The sequence below is a fragment of the Coptis chinensis genome, chromosome 4 (genome assembly GCF_015680905.1).
Source record: "Coptis chinensis isolate HL-2020 chromosome 4, ASM1568090v1, whole genome shotgun sequence".
Classification (NCBI taxonomy): domain Eukaryota; kingdom Viridiplantae; phylum Streptophyta; class Magnoliopsida; order Ranunculales; family Ranunculaceae; genus Coptis; species Coptis chinensis.
In genome coordinates this window covers 8,788,371-8,810,731 of record NC_141459.1, presented here as the reverse complement: position 1 = coordinate 8,810,731, position 22,361 = coordinate 8,788,371, and the positions used below count along the sequence as shown (strand labels likewise).

General features: G+C 36.2%; 1 protein-coding gene across 9 annotated transcripts; it reads right to left on the bottom strand.

The window, feature by feature from the left end:
- Positions 1–862: 862 nt before the first annotated feature.
- On the bottom strand, positions 863–6,723 carry LOC147501692 (uncharacterized). Of its 9 annotated transcripts, none has more exons than XM_086606715.1 (9): positions 6,339–6,723; positions 5,794–6,130; positions 5,542–5,680; positions 5,327–5,404; positions 4,912–5,067; positions 4,700–4,815; positions 4,352–4,619; positions 3,357–3,540; positions 863–3,235 (listed from the first exon to the last, which is right to left on the bottom strand). In XM_086606715.1, the coding sequence occupies exons 7-9, from the start codon at positions 4,574–4,576 to the stop codon at positions 2,616–2,618; spliced, it is 1,029 nt and encodes a 342-aa protein (XP_086462841.1). In that variant the 5' UTR covers positions 4,577–4,619; positions 4,700–4,815; positions 4,912–5,067; positions 5,327–5,404; positions 5,542–5,680; positions 5,794–6,130; positions 6,339–6,723; the 3' UTR covers positions 863–2,615. The 9 variants fall into 9 exon arrangements, 8 of the variants coding, with proteins under 8 accessions (XP_086462841.1, XP_086462848.1, XP_086462844.1 ...); XM_086606722.1 differs by lacking the exon at positions 6,339–6,723 and adding an exon at positions 3,858–3,933 and having other exon boundaries at positions 5,794–6,277; XM_086606718.1 differs by lacking the exon at positions 6,339–6,723 and having other exon boundaries at positions 863–2,842; positions 2,966–3,235; positions 5,794–6,277.
- Positions 6,724–22,361: the final 15,638 nt, after the last annotated feature.

Here is a 22,361-nt window from a genome sequence, read left to right as displayed (position 1 = left end):
ACTCTAAGATACTACTAATTACCAACCATAATGACATAATCAAGTTCTGCAAATAAGTTAATAACTTTAAAATTTATAATTAATTATTAATAATCCAAAACAAAATAAAACTGTCTCAATAAGTCAATCTAACGCCCACTCTTCAAAAAGGTAAACTCCAAAACCCCTTTTTCTTCTTCGTGTTTTCTTTTAGATTAAAAAAAAAAAAGTTTTAAATGGGAGATTTTCAAAATCTCTGGTTTTAAACGCTTTTTAAGTTTAAAACGCGTTTAAAACGTTTAAAACGGGTTTTACCCGGGTTTTAAACTGGAACCAAACACCTTGCCAATATGCCGAACTTGGTGACAATGCCGGCAAGTATACACCGACGTGAGGTAAGGTCTGGCCTGTGATTTGTTTATAGTAAGTGCAAAACTTAATCTTACCGGAAACTGTTTTCTGATAACCAAAAAACGGGACCTTAGCATCATCAGAAGATTTGAGGGGAATCCTATTTAATAAAGCAGGCGTGCCAAAGAAACTTCTAGTGATAATTTCTACATAAATAAGATTTTGATAGAATCTATGACACAACATCCTTGTACCATTGCATAATCCATTTTTCGGATCAAGGTTTCTGAAGAGTATTATTGGTGACCCCAACTTCAAAGTTAATTCATGGGGTGGTAATTCACCAGGAAACATAGAATGCAGAAACTCCAGAGGATACAAATTATGGGTGCCATTTTCGACATAGTCGAAGGTATAGTACGTGTGTTCTTGACCAGGAAATATATCAATGACTTAATGGTTAAGCATCTCCACATTCTTGTTCAATGGAGTTATCAGAGCTCTATCTATCATGTAATTGCAGTCATGTGCATTTGATTGTAGATCTGGGAAGATCTCATTTATAAGGCAGTTTAGAGATAGGTCATCTTCCCATGGAATGATTATATCATCCGGAAGTTTTATCATATCGCCCGATACATAAGTTTCTGTACCATTACCTATTTGCAATAATATATATGAAAACAAAGGATCAGTTCTGGCCCGCATGTTCTCATTGAGACGCAAGATATGTACATGTTGCCACAAAGGGGAGTTGGTAATGCATGCATCAACAGTTTGGCTTCTTGTACCATGGCTAATGACGGGAAGTAACTGTCGAAAATCGCCTCCTAATACGACCACCTTCCCTCCAAAAGGTAATTTTTTATCAAAAATGTCTTTTAGGGACCTATCCAACGCCTTCAAGTGCATGTCCGAAGTCATCGATGCTTCATCCCATATTAACACACTTGCCTCCCAAAGTAATGGAGCCACATCAGATTTCTTGCTGATTTTGCAAGTTGATCTTGAGTATGTAGGATTGGTATTTTGAACCTTGAATGAGCGGTATGCCCACCTGGCATCATTATCGATGTTATACCAGATGTAGCGGTCGCTACTACTATGTGACCATCATTTCTCAAGAAAGCTAAGAGGGATCGATATAGAAAGGGTTTTCCAGTTCCACTCGGACCGTCAATGAAGTATATAGAGCTCTCTTTCCTCTGTATAGAAGCCATTATCCTATCAAAGGCATATCTTTGGCCAGAATTCAACTTGACATATGAAGATAGATCATCAGCAGATATTGGTACGCAACGTTCTTCAGCAATTGAGCTTGGGACATATGGACCTTCTATAGGATGATCACATCGAGATGTGAGATCGAAATCAAATATTTTTCTGCCAAGTTCACTCAACGAAGATTCGAGGTCACTGAGCAAAAGATTGACTGCATTACTGGAGCTTGTTGAAGTATAATCCTCCATCATGAAGGAGTGAAATTCATCCCACAATTTTCTTACTCCGATGGGATTCATGTGAACTAATATTGTGACAAATAGTCTTCTCATGGCAGAAGGCATGTGCACGATCGACGCCTCAAGTAATGATTCTCAAACGGTGTTGTCAGATTTGAGGAAACCAAGATGTTCAGCTGCATTTCTAAATGTTGTGTGTCTTGTGGAGCCAACCTGTAGGAGATCTTGGAAGGATGTGGCACCTCGAACATGATTCAACATCAACCTCAAGTAATATATGTCACCCTCAGAAGCAGATACATTGGAGAGTCTTCCAATAACTCGGTTTTTACTTCTTTTACGCCAAATCTTCTATTGCTTGCACCATGTATAATGTTCCAGGAATTCTTGATACAGATACTTTCTTGCTTCAAGGTCAATACTATTCAAACGAAAATATTCTGTCAACATTGTCCGAGACGTTTGTTCATCCCTCATTAGCTCACAAAGGTCCTGACCATCTGTGAAAGTCACTTGATGCATGTTGGGAAGGTGAACCTGTAAGGTATAAACAGAACGGTACATTTTGTTCAGAGGAAACATATATATTCTCCATAAAGCTTCATGTGGGCATATCCAACGACCATCAACAAATTGTTTTATCTCGTCTTTATCACCATTAGACCCTGATGAGACCTCCATAGAAACACAATCACCTCCTTTGTAGACATACTTGTATAAATATTTCACACTCTTGATGCTAGAGCAGATCTCGACGTTGATATGGCAGTCATACTTCTTCAGGAGCCAAGGATTATAAGGAACTACCCATCGATTATCGATCTCTTAAGTGCCGTGATGAACACGGACAACTCGACCATCATTTCTTCGTTGATATATCGGATAGGAATCGGTACTTTGCATAGTAACATTTGGAAAGTTCTTTTTGCATTTTCCATCCTTCATGCAAACGCAAGATGGATTTAGACTCCCACATGGCCCGTGAATCATATGCTTCAAGACAACGTTAAATAACTCAGGCTCTATAGATGGATCTAGAATTTCTGCACGAACTAATTTGTTGTAGTCGTCAGGAGTCCGTAGTTTTTCATATTCATCAAATATTAGAAGAAAGTAAACATGGGGTAAGCCTCTCTTCTGAAATTCAATGACATGTACGTGTGCAATCACCTTACCTAGTACATGGTGGTTGAACAAATCATTTTTTCGCTCTTCGCACTTAGCTCGAAACACCCTAGTTGTTACATCTGGCCTGTCTGGTGGTGTTTGCCCAGGATACAACCCCTCAATGACCTCATCCCAGTTTGGATTGCAAGTCATTGTAAGGAAAATGTCGGGTTTGCCAAATTTTCGAACCAAAGCCATCGCATCATGATATCTTCTATGCATATCACGTGGACTACCAATGTATGATGAAGGCAAAATAGTTCTTCTTCCAACGTTACCTTAAAAAAAACAAAAACAAAAACAAACAAACAAACAAACAAACATTAGTTAAAATAATTAATAACAATAATAAATATTTTTTGTAAATGTAAATAAAACAAATATAAGTTAATATTGTACTTGTAGATGTTTCTCCAGCTATGACAGAGTCATGTAAGCCCTGGTAAAGCTCGGCACGAAGATTGTCTTGATTTTCCCGTATATATCTCAACTGTTGAGTAGAGATTTTGACATATTGGTCAACCACATATTGTTGAAAAAGCCTTCCACCAATAAGAAATAGGGAGTCAAGATGTTCTCTGATCTGAAAGATAAATCAAAGTGAATATATAGTAGGAAATAAATAGATTACTTGATAGATAAGCGTGAATTAGAAGTAAATAAATTGCAAATAAGTAGTGTAAAAAAATAAAAAAAAATTAATAACGCAAAATATTTTTAAAAATAAATAAATAAATAATGGAACCTATAGCATGTAAGAGTATAATTCACGGCAACTTATCCGGCGAGAGTCATTGCAGAATATATTTAAATCCCAACCAAAACTACCATAAGGTAGTAAAAGTGGATACTGGAGAGGATCATAAAAGCCGACAGTATCCGGTACATGAAGTAAGTTACCAAATTGTGTCTCAACCACGCTATCTCTATTGCCCAATTCAAAAAGTTCATCAGGACCGACCAAGATAGCAGCAACCTGCGATGAAGTGGGCATTGCATATCGGTGTCATTCAACAGAACTCTCTTTAAGCTGTAATCGAATGTTATCTATGTCATTGCGCTGTGAAATTTGTCGGAGCACACTAACAAAAGGATTGCACTTATCTAACATTTGCTTGGGTATTGCGAGGACTTGCCTATTAAGCAATTTGCTTTCAGAGATTCTGTAGTCTAGCTCATTGTCCGTGTCATATATATACATCTGCAGATACCTTTGGTCTATCACCAGCTTTGGGCAGAAGCCCACCAATTCTATGGTATATAGATCTCAGTGCTCGATATGTATAAACACCATCTCTTGCATTAGCTAAGTTTTTGTCAATATGCACACCCATCGAGGTAAAGGCAAATACATGATTGTACTTTCTTATGTTATCCCTGAAATGTTTCCCTACCTCAGACTGCGCTGTGTAAAGATACATCAAACAAGGAGGTACAGGAGGTAGCGGCGGGTTGACACGTCCATTAAGGCAACAAAACTCTTGTGATTCGTGATGGTATAGTTTCACCTGAGAGTGACTGCAAGTACGCATGTTGCCTAAATGCATACGCTGAAGAGGAGGAGACTCAGTAAAGTCCCTAGCACATTTGTGAGATGACCTTTGCCTTTGGGGAATCATCTTGACCGGTTTGATATATTAGGTTGAACAACATGGGGATCATCTGCGATTGAACAAAAAATCAAGTTTGAAAAACCACATGGACAATAAATATAGAAAACAAAAAGGTACAAAAAAACCTACAAGAGTAGACGTGTCCTGATCAGAGTGTCCATGCTCATGACCTTCCTCATATAGGTTCCAATCCCCAAAAACATCGAGATTTGATTTATGGAAACCGCTAACACTTGGAGTAGAGACTGTTCAAGTAAGAATGCCAAAACATGAACTCACTAACAAATTTGATACAAATCATATATACATTATATATTAGAAAGCACAGTGAGTTAGCACACTTGTTTTATTAAACAGAACAACTATAGAACCTTGGCTAATATCCAAAACAGGAGTGTAATAGGGTCCTCCGATCCTAGATACTTCTGACTCCAAATGTTGTTGCAAAATGCCAATAAGCTGAGATGTGTCTAAATCTGTTGGGGTCGTTTGTTTGTCTAAAAAAAAGTAAATAAAAATAAAATAAAATAAAATAATAATAACTCATATATGTGAGTAAGATGAATCATCAATACAAAATTCAGGGGTATTAGCAGTTTTCTAATCAAGTCCGTAAAAGGACACATAAAATAGTGCTAACAATTAAAAATATCAATTGTAAAAGAATATATAAAGAAAAGGAATTATGAAGTCCTGTGGTAGGTGTCGTTGGATGATCAAGTTCCGCTGAAGAATGATGATGTAAAAAAGACTCACTAATTTGTGAAGGAAGAACAGACTGAGGTATGGAACATTTCCTATCTGAATTGTTGATAGAAGTGGAGACATGCTGATCTGCAAGACATAGTGAGATATATGCGTGTGAATAAAAGTAAGGAATAGATAAATAAGATAAAAAAGTGTATAGAAAATAATATCTTAACAGTATATGATTGGAAAAATGCAAGCGTGCATTAAGTATACATACACACCTGAATGATTGGATGGTAGTGAGCTAACATGGTCTGAAGACAAATCCAAATTATTTTGTGAACGAAGAATGGATTCGAATGGATTCAGGAGTAGGACCTTGGCCAACCCCAATGTTGATGGAAGTAGAGACACGCTGAGCTGCAAGACATATCAAGACGTGTGTGTGAATAGAAGCAAGGAACAAAGAAATAAGTGCACATAATTTAAATAAATAAATAGTGCAAGCATATATTAAACCCTATCTTTTATACCTAAATGATGGGACATCAGCGAGCCCGCATGCTCTGAAGATGAATCTACATCATTTTGTAGCAACATTTTAGCACCAATTTGGAGTCGATCGACGTGATCTAGCACGAAGCTTCCTACGCTCTCGCTCAGCGGCAATTTGCTCATTACTCATTTTTTGTCTACGTTCTCTATATTGTGAACGCCAACGTTCTTTTTGAATCTCTCTCTGTTTCTCAGTCATCATCTGGGGACATTCTCTATAACGATCTCGCCGCCGCTCCAACCGAGTATTAGCTATTTGACCGGCAATCGAATTGGCATCCATTTTTAAATCAGATGGGAGTTGCTACCAAAAACCTAAATGAGGCGGGAGAGATAAATAAATAGTTAGATAAATAAACATTACATGAATAAAAATACACAATCACCTCAGCAAACCAATCAAACAAAATAATAATATCAAATAAATAAACAAACAAATATGTGACTCTTTTTTCTTGACAAATAAAAAGTTAGATAGAGAAATCTTAAGTTAGACAGGAAGATAAACTCAAAACTTTAATACCTGTAACTCTGTGTCTGCCATCCAAAAAACTCGAAGTATATTGTATTGCAAGAAAGTATTGGCAAGTGTTTGTTAAAATTTTACTAATGGAAAGGAAAGGAAATAAAGAAAGTGGTCCACTGTGGAAAGGAATGGAATGGAAAGAGTTTTAAATATGTGTCTGTTTGGTAAACTGTGGAAAGGAAAGTAAAACTGAGGAAAGAAATAATCCTATTTGTTATGCAAAAGCTGTGGAAAGGAAAAGAAAACTGGAAACATGAATACTTCATCAATATTACTTATCATTTTTCTCCAAACTACTTATCATTTTTCTCCAAAACTCATTGCTCTCGGAAAAATAAAATAAAAAACAAATGGCATGACCTTTTTCATTTTGCATATATATACATGAAACTTGTAAATTAAAATGAATTTAGCATATAGAACCAAAAAAAAAAACAAAAACTACCCTGTTTTAGGAGTATGAACACTTGTATGACACCTGCAAACTCATATATAATATTGTCTAACAATAATAATAGAGAACTCCCTCAAACACATAAACTATTGTTGCATTCACTAAAACAATAATAAAATACTACAATAATCTTGAAAACATCCAAAATAGTTAATGGATCTGAAATATTACAAAAGACTTTAACACTCCATCATAAAAAGAAAAAGAACACATGAAAGCATATCCAAAGTGTATCTAAAACAACCACAAAAGACTTGAGAACCCATCCACTCAATTATCACCAAGCTTCTTCAATAACCAACTAGCACGCTTGTTGGTATTCATCTTGAGAAAAAACATTTTTAGGTTTTCAGCACCATCTTGTGAAAACAACTCCATAGCTGCAATCTTTTGTTCCTCATCCAACACATCAATTTCATTAATGGCTAAACAAATTTGGTCCCAAGTAAGGGCTAGAGCATTGTTCTTACTAGCCTCAACTGCAATCCTCTCACGCTCAATTTCACTCCTCACACGCAAAGAATCTGCCACATTCTGCATAACAAGCCTCATGCCTTCTATAACATCATTGCCTTCACCTTCCATGCTCTTGCGCTTCTTCTGAGGCAATTTGTTTGGACGGGCAGACTGACTTGATGGTTGGGAAGTAGCAGTGTGGGAGCCTCCACCCTCGTTATTAGTTGGTGGGGAGTTATCCACATGGATACGCATGCCTTCCCTAAGCAAAGTATCTGAATACTGAACCTGTGATGACATGTCCATCTCACTTGCCACTGTAGCATCCTCATCCACCGTAAGACCAGTTTTTTGTATGTTACTACAAGCAATATTGTCTCCAAGCACTTCAACCCAATCCAACAACCTAGGTATTTGCTTACCTTTATAGGTCTTCATTTTCGGGTTTGCTTGCGACATAAAAAAATATTTGTTGGATTTCAAGAAAAAAATATTGAACCAGTCTGCACTAAAACTGTCATAACTTTATTTGTATAACTCGGATTAGTACAAGGTAAATTGGGTATGAAACTATACTAAATTGTCTACAACTAACTTTCAGGCCATGAAAGGAGGTTCCCAACAGAAAATGCACAGAACGCCACCAAACACAGAACTTCGTCAAAAAAATCCTGGTTGACCTATCTGCACTAAAACTGTCATAACTTTATTTTTATAACTCGGATTAGTACAAGGTAAATTGGGTATGAAACTACACTAGATTGTCTACAACTAACTTTCAGGCCATGAAATGAGGTTCCCAACAGAAAATGCACAGAGCGCCACCAAACACAGAACTTCGTCAGAAAAATCCAGGCTGACCATTATGTACTAAAACAGTCGTAACTTACTGTGCAAATATTGAAACAAGATGAATCCAATTGTATTGGAAAGCAGACTCACAGATCTAAAAATCTTATTCAAGCCCCGAGACCAAATTCTCAAGCACAATTTTTCAAGAATCTTCTTAACCAACACCAGAAATTAAACCAACAAAAACTGCTTACACAAATATATTATTTGTCACAAAATTAAAGGAACATAAAATCTTAGCTTGGGCACTAATAACTATGTTATCAAAGAATCAAATAATTAAAGTACTCATTATACTACAATAACTAACAAAACTTGTTCGCATAAACATTCTTACCTTAATTGCATCTGCCCATACTGAAGCATCACTTTCTATCATCATTGTATCCGGATTCCAACCAAAACCACTATGAGAAAAAGATCTCAAATCTTTGAATGATTTAACCGCAGCCCTCTTTGTCTTGATTCGGTTTTCAACGTGTTCAATATCGATAGCAAAACCCAACTGATCTCTCATTGCCTCAGTGACAGCGAAGAATGTGATTTCTTTCTTCCATCCACCGGTTCCCCTTAAACCCTTCGCAAGATGTTCCAAGAAAACTTCTAACATGACATCATCCATAGATTGAGTCCAAACTAGTCTCCCTTTCTGATCGCGTACTGGTGCTTGTGGTGTTTGAGGTGTTGCTTGTGTTGTCATCCCTATTAAAATTATTATATGATCATAACACATCTATTTCCACAATATAAATTATTAAAAAATATAGTACATAGGAATTGAAAAGATCCATAAAATTTAGATTTCATCGTTTTAATCAACAACATATAATCAAACCATAGCATTTGCAATTCACACTTTGCATAAATGTTAGATGCAAGTACATATTCTTACCACCCAAAAACAAATACAACATATAAATAACTAAAAAACATAAAAGTAGTCGATCACTCTCTTTGTGTTTGAAACATATGACGCTCATTCCACATGCTCTCAGTTAGGTTGGTCCTGAACAACTTCCACTCATTAGTTGGCCTCAGTGCACTATAATCCTGAGCTTGGCTACCCATATCTCTAGGTTCCTCCACATCCGGTTCATCCGGCCATCCACCAACATCAACAGGATCAACCTCTCGTATGAAATTATGTAGTATACAACAAGCTATGATTAAATCAACTTGTATATCCACATTGTAAAAAGGAGTTGTCCTCAAATAAGTTTAACCGTTTTTTAGAAGTCCAAAAGTACGCTCGACTACATTACGCAGTGAAGAATGTCTAAAGTTAAATAACTCTTTCTCGTTCCATGCTGCCATTTCTCCAATTAATATCAGATAAATGATACCTTGTTGCCCGGACGCGAACTAAGAAGCTGGGGCAAGTGGGTAACCGCATCGCTAAGTAATATTTACCAGGTGGAACAAACAAGCTCTCCCTTGGATGGTTTAGAGCAGCTCTCAATATCCGACTATCATGAGCAGAACCCTCCCATCCGGCCAATACATATGATATTTTCATATCAAATGTACAAGCCATTAGAACGTTATGCGCTAAATTCCCCTTCTGGTTGCGATACCGTGGTTGGTCTGCTATAGGTACTATTGCCGGTATGAAAGTACCATCAATTGCACCAACACAATCCTATAAAACAAGGAAATAAAAAAATATATAATTACGACTAACTTTATACCTTTAAGGCAAATGCTAGCTAGGTTTAAGAGTAAGTATTTTACTCGGTTTACCTTAAAATATCTCATGGCCCAAGGCTTCATATTACTTCCTGTTGCTGGGGAGTTCGTTTAACGTGCCTGTCTTATGTATTCCCTACCAAGCCTCAATACAGATTGCAAAACTCTATGAAAATGTCGGTGGATAGTTTCTTGTGACCTTATCATAGTCCAAGCAAGTAGGCCCCATACGTGTATCGCGGGCCTAAAATGTAAAGAAATATTGCCACTTGTTCTTTCACGTAAAACCCACCTACTAGCAAATCAAACCTCTTTCTTGAAGTCGTTCACATAAGGTATTAAAACATACTCTATTCAACCGGAGCATTTTATGACAATTATTATCATCTTCTGAATACAGCCTCTCTAGAGCTAGATGTCTCTCGTAGTCCCGATTTCTACGTGGCACCCTCTCAATAGGCATGTTCTCAAGCATACGTGACATTACAAAATATGCAGCAATTACACAAAAGACTGCAACTATTTCGTAGTCATCCATATTCCTAAGACAGTCATTATTGATCAACAGAGTTACAATTAATTAACAGATAAACATATAATATTATCAAGGAGTTAATATTAATACAATTAATTAACAGATAAATATTAAGAACAACATATATAATATTAACTAACATGAAAATGTCTGCGATATCCGATCTTGTATGTTTAGAGTAAATCTATACACTGTAAATCAACCTCTCTGGTTCACTATCAAATCAGCAGTAAAATGGACCTTACTCCAAGAAGAGGAGACCACACAGTCCTAAGTTAATGAATTGCTTGAGGAGACCACACAGTTTCCCACAAGTCTAACAATAGAAAATGCAAAGCCTGAATAGGAATGGCGTTTTCTGTCCAGGTATAACAATAAGGACATTTCTAGTTTTAGTAGTTAAACAAATAGGGGAAGTGCCAAAAGGCACAAAAATATATAGAATAGCACCCAGGAAGCCGTAGAAGACAAATTTTATATCTGAAGAATCAAAAGCAAACATAATTTAGGACAAATCCTTTGATTCGTTAAAACAACACTCCAGACGGACACAAGGCACCCACACCATTCTCGCTAAGCCAGCATCCCAATATCCAAGGAGACTAGAACTTGAGGCCTCTTTGAAAGTGTAGTGCAATTTGACCAACTCGAGTTAGGAGCAATGTCGTGTTTGAGATACTAGAAGGTTAATTAATTGGGGTTCTAATAGTAGACACTGGTACACATCCTTCCCAGCATGAAGATTATCTTAAATATTGGATAAGTAAAGGCTGTTTTAAGCATGATTAAGTTTAATGAAAAATTGTGTCCATAAGAAAAAAAATTGTATATTTAAAAAATATGTTTATCCCACAAAGAGAAAGACAAGAGAGAAAGAAAGTACCTGAGATAGAGTATGAAGTTTGAGTGGTGTAAGATGAGAAGAGAAGAAGAAGGGTGTGGTGGCTTGAGCTATCGCCTCTTTTTTTTTTTTGAAGTGGTTCTTTTTTTTTTTTTTTTTTTTTTTTCTTTTTTCCGCGATTTTTTTAGGGGTAGAGCACGGACACAAAACCATTTCCATTTCCCTAGTTTTGTTTCCATACGGAATGACCTATTCCTTTCCATGGGACAAACAAACGGCCAAAAAACTATGGAAAAGGTGGACCACACCTATTTTCCTTTCCTTTCCATAGTCTTTCCTTCAGAACAAACGCACACTAAGTCAATTTAAACTTCCCTCAGTTCCTCGAGATTAGCATATGAGGGGGATTTGGGCGGGGGGAGTGAATGTTTGATTTGGTATTATTATCGCTATCAAAATAAACGAAAGGAGTTAAGGCGAAGTGGAAAACAGATAGATCAAAGTTAGGGGTCGGGAAAGCAGGGCGGTGAAGCCAGTAAAATTTGGTAATTAGAACAAAAATATAAGGGTAAAATAGTCAATAAAAAGTGACCAAGAGTCACACATTTTTTATTATAGATTCACTATTGCTGCGGCACTGTAGGTCAAGGTCAAGATTTTTAAATTAGTAAAAGATAATACCCTAGTCAATTGGGCGTTTTTAGTTTTTAGGCCCAAGTGGTTACCGATTAGGATTGGGTTCGAAACAAAAATGGATTATAACTGACTTGTCTGGAATAGAGAAGAATTTCAGCTTACTAAAACACAACTCAAAACAAACCCATCACACATAATAGTTCTAAGCTTCTATTAATCTTATTTTTATTCCTAAAAACTAATTAATCACTCACTCCATAAACTATTGATATTCTAATAAATTAAAAACAACTAAGCGCTCATAACAATAAGAAATAAACTTAACTATACTTCTACCCACTTTCTAATATTATACCATAACGACTAAAAACTAATCAATTCTCCATACTCTTGATGTTTAAAGCTCCTCACCGAACCTATTGTGGTGATGGGATATAAAATACAGAGATGTAGAAAGTGTTGAAGTAGTGAACTCAGAAGACTCGACAAGATTGAGCTTTATAGGAAAACTTTCAGAAGTGCCCCACTTCTCTCCTAGTCATGATTGCAAAGCTACAACTTCCTGACGCTAGGCAGATTTCTACTCCTTTCTGAACTCAAATTCTATAGACTACCAGACTCTCTCTTCTTTCTTTATACGAATTTATTTAGTCTTTTAGGTTATGTTGGACTATTCAAGTCCTCTCATCCTAGTTAAAATGGAATTAATATACAGCTAACAAGAATTGAAGTGGAAGTAGGAAAATCTTTTCTTATATAGTTGAAGCAATGTGGAGTTCAGTGAGGTCTTTACTTCATGTCTACAGGATAGTTGTAGGTACGCATTTTTTATTAGTTCAATTTCGTTGTCAAGAGCTATTGATTAAACTATCTATTTAAGCTAATTGGGTTGCCTCCCATAAGCAGCCGACACAAATGGGGACTTATGGTTACCCCCCTAACTAGCTTAGGTAATTAATTTTCTAAATTTGTGGGTCTTATAGTTAGATTCCCTAGACTTAAAACTTGTCTCTAATTTGATTTTTTTACTCTTTTTATCTTCCTTCTTTTCCATACATGACCTATACATTTTAGTCGAGGGTGAGCCATCTTAATTAAATCTTTTACAAATTTACGGTTAAAGCTAGCATAACATAAAGATGCTCAAATGTTTTCTATTTTTGCATGAGGTTGCCTAGTGTATGGTGGATGGGTTGCATCTAGAAATACATTAATATGGTGTATAACATTCTTCTTGTTATAATTTGTGCTTAATTGTGATAAACGTGATAAAAATGGATCTTCATGATGAGTGTTTCTAAAACTTTTATTAGCTATTATGTGTACTACACATAAATCATCCATCTTTTCTGTATTATTGTCAGGGTTTCTAAATAATGTAAAGATGTTTACATCTACTCTCATATTCCCAAAAGTGATGGACATGTTCTCATTCCTACAATTAATTAAAGCTTCTGCTGTAGCTAAGAATGGTCTACCCAAGATGATAGGAATTTGGTTTCCATTTGCAGGTAAAGTGTCAAGAACTATAAAATCAATGGGGTAATAAAAATTAGAGACCTTGATAATCACATCCTTTATTACCCCTCGTGGAATCTTAATTGATCTATCTACTAACTGTAGTCTAACATTTGTTGGTTTTAAGTCTTTTAACCTTAGTTATTTATAAACTGAGTATGGTAATAAATTCACACTAGCACCTAAATCTAATAATGCTTTATCAGTGTAATCCTCTCCTATTCTACACATAACTATAGGACTACCGAGGTCCTTATGTTTTACTATGGCTTGGTTCTGTAGAAAGGATGAACAACTTTGTGCCAAGGAAAGCGTCCTTTTGGATATTTGTTTTCTTCTTTACTAGGTCTTTTACTGCTCTTTGGTTTTCTCAGTTTCAACTGGCTTTTCCTTATCTCTTGTTATAACAACTTCATCAGAATCAGGTATGTCAACTTTGTTATCTATTTTTTTTCCTGACCTAAGGGTAGATATCGAGTTAACTCCCTCTGTGGGTGCGTGTAACACCCGTATTTAAAATACATATTTATTTATTAATTAATTAATTTAATTATTTATTTAAAATTCGCTGGATTGGATTTGGGATACGTGGGCCTGATTTCTGGGCCCGAGTCTGTGTTGGGCTTAGGTTTCAAACCCAGGTATATATACATATTTTTCTAGAGAATAGGGTTTGGAGATAAAAATAAAATAAAAATGGAGGCGGAGATAAAAGCTCGTTGGCTAGAGCGTTGGAGCGCGATAATTCGTACTAGGAGGGATTCGTCAAGCTGTTAATTAGGTGAGTAGATTTTATCTTTCACCGACTACTAAAACTAGAATTTTCGTTTATTTAAAATTTATGAATTTATTGTCAAAATATATGAGTTTTCTGTTTATTTTTGTTGTTCATTCTGTTGTGTACTGAAATATTCTATCTGCTGCTGAAACCAAGTTATACTAATAAAATTGGGTTTGATTACTAATAAATTTTAATTATTTATCCATATAGAGATATAAATTGTTACTGTGAGTGTTGTTGATTATGTTATCAGTTTCATTAGTTTTGGTTGGACTGTTTTGTTGGTTGTCGGGGTAGAATCGGTGGTGGCAATTGATTGTGGGTGGAAGGTGGCTACCAATTGGGTTGTGTGTTGTTGTTGGATGGAATACGGTGGTCGGGCCATCGATTTGAGTATGTGGTGTGGTGTGGTTGGGCTGTTGAAGCTTTGAAAAAAAGCTGCAAGGGCATTGACATTTGTGAACAGTGAAGTTTTGTTTGGGTTTTGATTTCACTCCAAAGGTTTGGTTTTGATGGGGATCGAAACCCAACCGTTTGGTGGTGGTTGGGGGTTGGCAGAAGAGCTGTTGGAAGCTCCCAAGACTCGTTAATGGCGGCACACCCAGACATCCTCTAGTAAAATAATTCGAACTGTTATTTGGTTGATTTTTTGTTGGTTGGTTGATTGATGATAGGTTGAAATGGGGTAGTGTAGTGATAACCGTAAAAATAGTAGAATCCTAAATATTAATGTTAACAACACTAATACATAATCCTACCGTTCTTACATTTAAATCAATTATTCTTACTCTCAAAACATAATCATGCAATATAATGAGTAAGGATTCGTTCCACTCTTAACTGTCTAGACTTAAATTGAATTCAACTAATCAAACCCAAAAGGAACAATGGTGAGAGTAATGATTTGATGTGAAATTTCTATACTACCATTCCCAACACAAGAACAATAATAAGAACATGTCATTATGGAATAAGTAATTAACTTTATAAATCTAATAGAACAATAAGAACAAGATATGATTGAATGAATAACAACTACTTATGAATCTAATGAACAATAAAAACAATGATTCAATACTCAAGAAATAAACTAATTAATTAATGTAAAACTAGATTTGGATCTAAAAACTAATCTCTAATGGTTACTTTCTACCTAACCTAATTTAACTACCTAACCTCCTTTTTTAACAAAGAGTCAAACTTTTGTTTTTATACTTTCAGATCCAAAAATCGTGCATGGGCTTGGAGCCATGTTTTGGGCCGGAAAATCGGGCCCAAAACCCAATTTCTTTAGTCCAAAATGGGCTCTTCAGCTGTAGTTGGCTTTGACAGATATTTCGTCTACTTTTGCTCCTCTGATTGGGTCAAGGCTTGGACCATTGGAAATCTCTTTCCAAGCCGGTCGTTTTGACATAAGATACTCCCAATTCCGAGGTCTGAGTCCAAAGATACGGCCTTCGGAAGTTCTGCTGACTTATGCACTATTTCTGCCCGTGTTGACTTTTCAGCTTTTGACCGGGCTTTACAAAGGCTTTGTCTCCTTGAATCTTGGCCTTTATTCACAGAACTCCTTAGCAACCGACCTTTGCTCCTTTATCTCGCTAAAGTGGCACATTTATGCACATAATGGACTTTGAAGCCTGAAATGCATAAAAACACGTAATCAGTATTAACTCTTAATTGTTACTCACATAATTGGTCTAAAAGTATGATGGTTAAGGGGTTAAAACTACAGTTTTGGGCTCTTATCATGTAGTGTGTGTGAGGGCTGTCGAATGGGGTGATGTTGAAGCTCCGGAGGTGCTTTAATGGCGGTCAGGGGTTGAGTTTGAAGGTAAGGGGAATCGGGTTATGATAGTATCGGTAGATGGGGGTTTTCATGGGGGTTAAAATCGCTGGGTTTTGAGGGGCCAAATGTGGGTGGCTGGTGGTGGTAGATCTGATGGTGGAGGCTGCTGTTGAGGAAGAAGAAGTGAGGAAGACGACACTGTGTTTGGTTGGTTGGGCCTTGGGCCGAAAAGTTAAAGTTTGCTTGGGCCAGTTCAATTAGTCTTTTGTTTTGGGCCGGTTTAAAAGGTTTGTGTGGGCTGTTCCATAAAATTTTAAGTGGATCGGATAGTATTCTTACTATTCTAAGATCTGTTTAGTTTAGGAAATTTCAAGTTGGGCCAAATTAGTTTATGGGCCTGGTTAAAGCTTAAGTTATTGAACCGGGTCAGTTTAGCCAAGTCGGTTAGGACTAAATAAAGTTTGAACCTTTTTTAAATATGGGTTTGGATGAGGACCGGTTGGGATGACCACCGATTAGGACTGTTGACTGTTGGGTTTGACGGTTGACCCATTGACTGTTGACTTTTTCCAAAATATTATAGATTGAATGTTTATGGACCAACCCAATGATAGGATGTTGGTGACACTTGTATACTTTGGCCGTCATTATCTAAGAAAGATTTGACGTTGATATTGTGCAATTTTTGACACGTGACAAGATAGAAGTTTTAGGAGATATAATACTCCTAAAACACTATAAAAATGTTATGTGATACGTTTGGAACATTTGTGACATTATATGATATGTTGAGATATATATATTAAATGCAATATTTTTGGAGTAATGGATGTAAACGCTCCATTATTATATCTGTAAGATGCTATTATGAGGTAGTATAGTATTTGTAGATATTTCCCACGAGATTATGGTGTAATGCAATATATAATTGGCACGTGAAATAATAACTTTCGAGATTTGATATAGAGATATTTAGATATCGTGCAATGAATAGTATTGGTACGTGATAATATGGATTGTATTATAACGAGAAACGTTGAGCTTCAGTACAATTAAGTATACTGGCATGAGATAGAATAAGAATTATTCTGAGATATAAATGTATGACACTTGAATAAATTACGTAACGAAAATCCTAGAACCTAGCTACCACAACTCATGTGATTTGGCCCTTGTGATGGGCGTATGTGATATGATTGGCCCTTCGGGCGTTTCAGTGAATCTGAATGGCCCTTCTGGTGTAAGTAATGTGATTGGCCCTTCTGGCGTTTCAGTGAAGCTGAATGACCCTTCTGGTGTAGCCGAATGGTGGCTTGATTATTCCGTTCGCAAAATTATAACGAGACGCGCGATATTTTTATGCCGTATAATGGCAGTACTTATATAATGACTTTCATGTGAGGGTTACCTGGTGTGCGGCATCCCGCTCAGGGTAGTTACGCACGGAGTGGTTCATTATGTGAGGGGAGGCATGTGGATGTACATGTTCGGCGTTAGATAGCGATTGTGGTAGCCAGGAAAACTAGGTAAGACATAGATACGATGTGATTTTAGGGACACGCAAAGAAAGTCTTAATTAATATAATTATGGTAATATGTTGGTTAATGATATATCTTTAGATAGATAATTGTATATGGTTTTGCATAAGGGTAGGTCAAACTAATTACTTGTGCAGAGACGACCCACTCTGTAATTGATCATGAAATACGGTAAGTATAGAATATGCTTGGCTGGTTAGTAGTTTAGCTAGAACCTAAGGCGTCTCGGTGGAGGAACTAAATGCCTTTGTATTATTGTTGGGAAGCTAAGGCACCTCAGTGGATGAACTACCTGCCTTAATTATTGTACTTAAGGATGTTGTATTATTCGTTGGATGTTAAGGCGCCTCGGTGAAGGAACTAACTGCCTTATTTAGTGTGTAAATATATGTATAAGTATATATTGTATTTTAGAGTTACTCACACCGGCATTTTTATAATGCTGACCCGATTTGCATGTTTGCTTATCGGGTGTGTTCATTAAATGAACATAGTTGATAAGTCTTGACAGGTTTAATATTAAAGAAGGTTGGTTGCTGCTTGTGGTTTGCATTAGCGTCGCATTTTAAGATAGGTTTTGTTTTCCCTTGAGGTGATATAGATTTTCAGTTGAGACAATGTTATTTGTATTTTCATTTGTAATTTTAAATAAAGAGTTATTGAAAAGAGATTTGTAACCTAATCTTATTTGTGAATTTTTGTAATGAAGAGGACTTTGTTTAATTGAAATTTTTTTATTGGTTTTTAATTATCCGCATATTTAAACTGTTTATTGGTTTTTGGGAGTTGAGAGTGCATCACACCTCGAAGATCGAAGAGTCAGGAACAAATATTATTTTTTCGAATTCTGTCAAAATTCGGGGTGTGACAGTGCGGATGAAGGGGTGGTTTCAACTTGATAAACATTTCTACCTTTTGGGTTTTGTTCAGGTTAGCTTGGTAAGGTTCCTTTGGGTCTCTCGGCTAGACTAGCTAGTATCTGATTGAATTGTTGGCTCATCTGTTGAGTTACCTGAGAAATTTGTTGAGTGATAACATCGAATTTTCGGTCAATTCTTTTGAATTCGTTCTCAATTTTGGTGGATAAAGCTTTAATGGTTTCATCTTTGGTGTTGGGTTGGGTTTGGTAATTAGTCATAGGATCAATAACTAATTCTCTGTTCACGTTTGTTTGTTGTTGTTGTTGATTTTGATATTGAGGAGAAGGTACTACTGCGCCTCTATTTATGTATTGTTGCCTATTGTTCCCTTGATTACCTTGAAAACCATATTGGTTTTGCTGTGGAGACATATTTTATCTCCATGAATTGTTTGAGTTATTTCTAAGATCTGGGTTATAGTTGTTGTTGTTACTAAAATTATTTTGATAACCCTATCTTTTGAATGTATTAAAAGCGCAAACATCATCAGTACCTTGAGCAATAAACATAGAGCAAACTGAGGTGTCGTGATCTATAGTAAGACAATTTTCACAAAATTGGTTGACATTCATTGTTTGTTTAGGTTGATTATTCATTGGAGAATTTAAAGTAAATGAATCAAACTTCTTGTTTAAAGTTTCAATTCCTGTGGATAAACTAGCAATGGCACCTTCAAGTTTCTCATTGAGTTTTTTTTAACCTCATACATACCTGGTTTACTAAAACTCATCCCCCCATCTACCCGTGCCATGTCCTCATGGTCACTACCATTGGCCTAATCCTTAGAACTCTCAGAAAAGTTTTGCAAAAAAGTGTAGGCTTCATCAGGAGTAAGACTAGTAAATCTTCCTCCATTTATTGATTCAATTAACTGACAGTTCATATGTGAAAGACCTTTTATAAAGTAATGAACTATATTAAGTATGTCAAAACCATGATGTGGACAATGGACAAGTAAATCATTAAATCTATCCCATGTTGTATGAAACTCTTCATTAGGTTTTCCTTTGAAGGTTGAAATAGCCAATTGCATGGCTTCAATTTTACGTAAAGGGTAATATTGTTTCATAAACTTTTGTGATAGTTGCTCCCAAGTAATTATAGAATTATAGGGTAGGGATCTATATCAATGTAGTGCGGCATCCTCAAAAGTCAAAGGGAACAACCTTAATCTAGTTTCTTCAGGGGAAAGATGAGGTGCTTTAAAAGTACTTATATGCTCAAGAACTTACTTAGATGATTATACAGTTCTTCATTTGTTTTACCATAATATCTTGGCAACATATTAAGAATAGTGGGCTTAATCTCATAGTTATTGTTATTGTCAGGCATCACTATGCAGTTCGGTGGTTGAACCGCGATAGGTTGAAACAAGGTGCTAAGAGTTCTTTAATCAGCAATGGCAGCTAATGGTACTCTCTCTGGCGTATCCTCTACTTGTGTAGATGGTGTAGATGGTGTAACTAAGTCTGCTAGTGGTGTGTGTGTCTCAGATTCAGAATCAGATCCTGAGTTCGATGGTGTAGTCTCCTCCAAAACCAGAATTGGAAGATTGTTACAAGAATTTGCTCTTTTAATTAGACGTTTGCGAGGTGAATCACGAAACCAAGTTTTCATGCACTAGACAATTAAGCTATATAAACTAAATGAATATACACTTAAATAACTAAATTATATTATTAAACTATATGAGACTAACTGTTAATGCTAATTATGAAACAACTAATAGGGGATTCACGGTGGAAGAGAAGTACTTACTGTTACAGCAAGCAAAACAAGTCCAAAAATTTTGAAAGGCACAAAAAGGTTGGTTGTTGTACTAACTTGATGTAAAATCAGCATTCTTGAATGGGGAATTGAAAGATGAGGTGTATATTGAACAACCTCAAGGCTTTATGGTGAAAGGAGAAGAAGACAAAGTGTACAAATTGAAGAAAGCTTTGTATAGGCTGAAGCAAGCACCAAGGACATGGTATAGTCAAATTGATGGCTATTTCATTGAAAGGGGGTTCAAGAAAAGCAAGAGTGAGCCTACCTTGTACGTAAAATGCAAAGGTATGTCTATTTTGGTTGTTGCATTGTATGTAGATGACCTGATTTTTACTTGAAATGATGCTAGAATGATTGATGAATTTAAGATTGATATGATGAAGAAGTATGAGATGAGTGATATGGGTTTGCTACATCACTTTCTTGGAATTGATATATACTAAGAAAATGATGGCGTGTTCATTTGTCAAAAAAAGTATGCTGAAAATATTGTGAAGAAGTTTGGTATGGCGGGTTTCTTAAATGGGGAATTGAAAGAAGAGGTGTATATTGAACAACCTCAAGGCTTTATGGTGAAAGGAGAAGAAGACAAAGTGTACAAATTGAAGAAAGCTTTGTATGGGCTGAAGCAAGCACCAAGGACATGGTATAGTCAAATTGATGGCTATTTCATTGAAAAGCAAGAGTGAGCCTACCTTGTACGTAAAATGCAAAGGTATGTCTATTTTGGTTGTCGCATTGTATGTAGATGACCTGATTTTTACTTGAAATAATGCTAAAATGATTGATGAATTTAAGATTGATATGATGAAGAAGTATGAGATGGTGATATGGGTTTGCTACATCACTTTCTTGGAATTGATATATACTAAGAAAATGATGGCATGTTCATTTGTCAAAAGAAGTATGCTGAAAATATTGTGAAGAAGTTTGGTATGGCGGGTTTCTTGAATGGGGAATTGAAAGAAGAGGTGTATATTGAACAACCTCAAGGCTTTATGGTGAAAGGAGAAGAAGACAAAGTGTACAAATTGAAAAAAGCTTTGTATGGGTTGAAGCAAGTACCAAGGACATGGTATAGTCAAATTGATGGCTATTTCATTAAAAGGGGGTTCAAGAAAAGTAAGAGTGAGCCTACCTTGTTCGTAAAATGCAAAGGTATGTCTATTTTGGTTGTTGCATTGTATGTAGATGACCTGATTTTTACTTGAAATGATGCTAGAATGATTGATGAATTTAAGATTGATATGATGAAGAAGTATGAGATGAGTGATATGGGTTTGCTACATCACTTTCTTGGAATTGATATATACTAAGAAAATGATGGGGTGTTCATTTGTCAAAAGAAGTATGCTGAAAATATTATGAAGAAGTTTGGTATGGCGGATGGCAAGCCAACACCAACGCCAACACCAACGCCAACGCCAACACCACTTGTTGTCAATGAGAAACTCATGAAGCAAGACGGGGGGAAGAAGATAGATGAGACTTTCTATAGAAGTTTGGTTGAAAACTTGTTGTACCTTGCAGCGACAAGGCCGGATATTACATATGCTTCAAGTTTGTTGTCAAGGTTTATGAGTTCTCCTAGTCACTTTCATCTTGGGGTAGCAAAGAGAGTGTTGCGATACATACAAGGAAGTCTGAATTTTGGCATCAAGTATGATAGAGATGTAAATGTCAAGTTGATTGGCTATTGTGATAGTGATTGGGGAGGTTGCATTGATGATATGAGGAGTACTTCTGGTAATGCATTTTCTCTTGGTTCGGGTATATTTTAATGGTGTTCAAAGAAGCAAGAAACGGTGGCTCAATCATTAACTGAAGCGGAGTACATTTCAGTAGCAATGGCGACTTCTATAGCCACTTGGTTTAGAAGAATAAGGAGGATCTCAAGGAGAAGCAAGAGGAAGGCACGGAGTTGTTTTGTGATAACAAATCAGCCATAGCAATGGCAAAGAACTCAGTCTATCACAGCAAGACAAGGCATATATTGATCAAGTATCACTTCAATTCATAAGGGAAGTTGTGGAGAAAGGCGAAATCCAGCTTGACTATCGCAAGTCCGAAAAACAAATTGCAGACATCTTTACAAAGGCTTTGTCTAGGGAGAAATTTCAGCAACGAAGGGAACTCTTAGGAGTCCATGAACATTTCATTAAAGGAGAGAATGTTAACTAATGTAATGTTAGTGGTAGAGATATATAACTTAAGTTGTCATATGTAGAAAAGGTACTATTTGG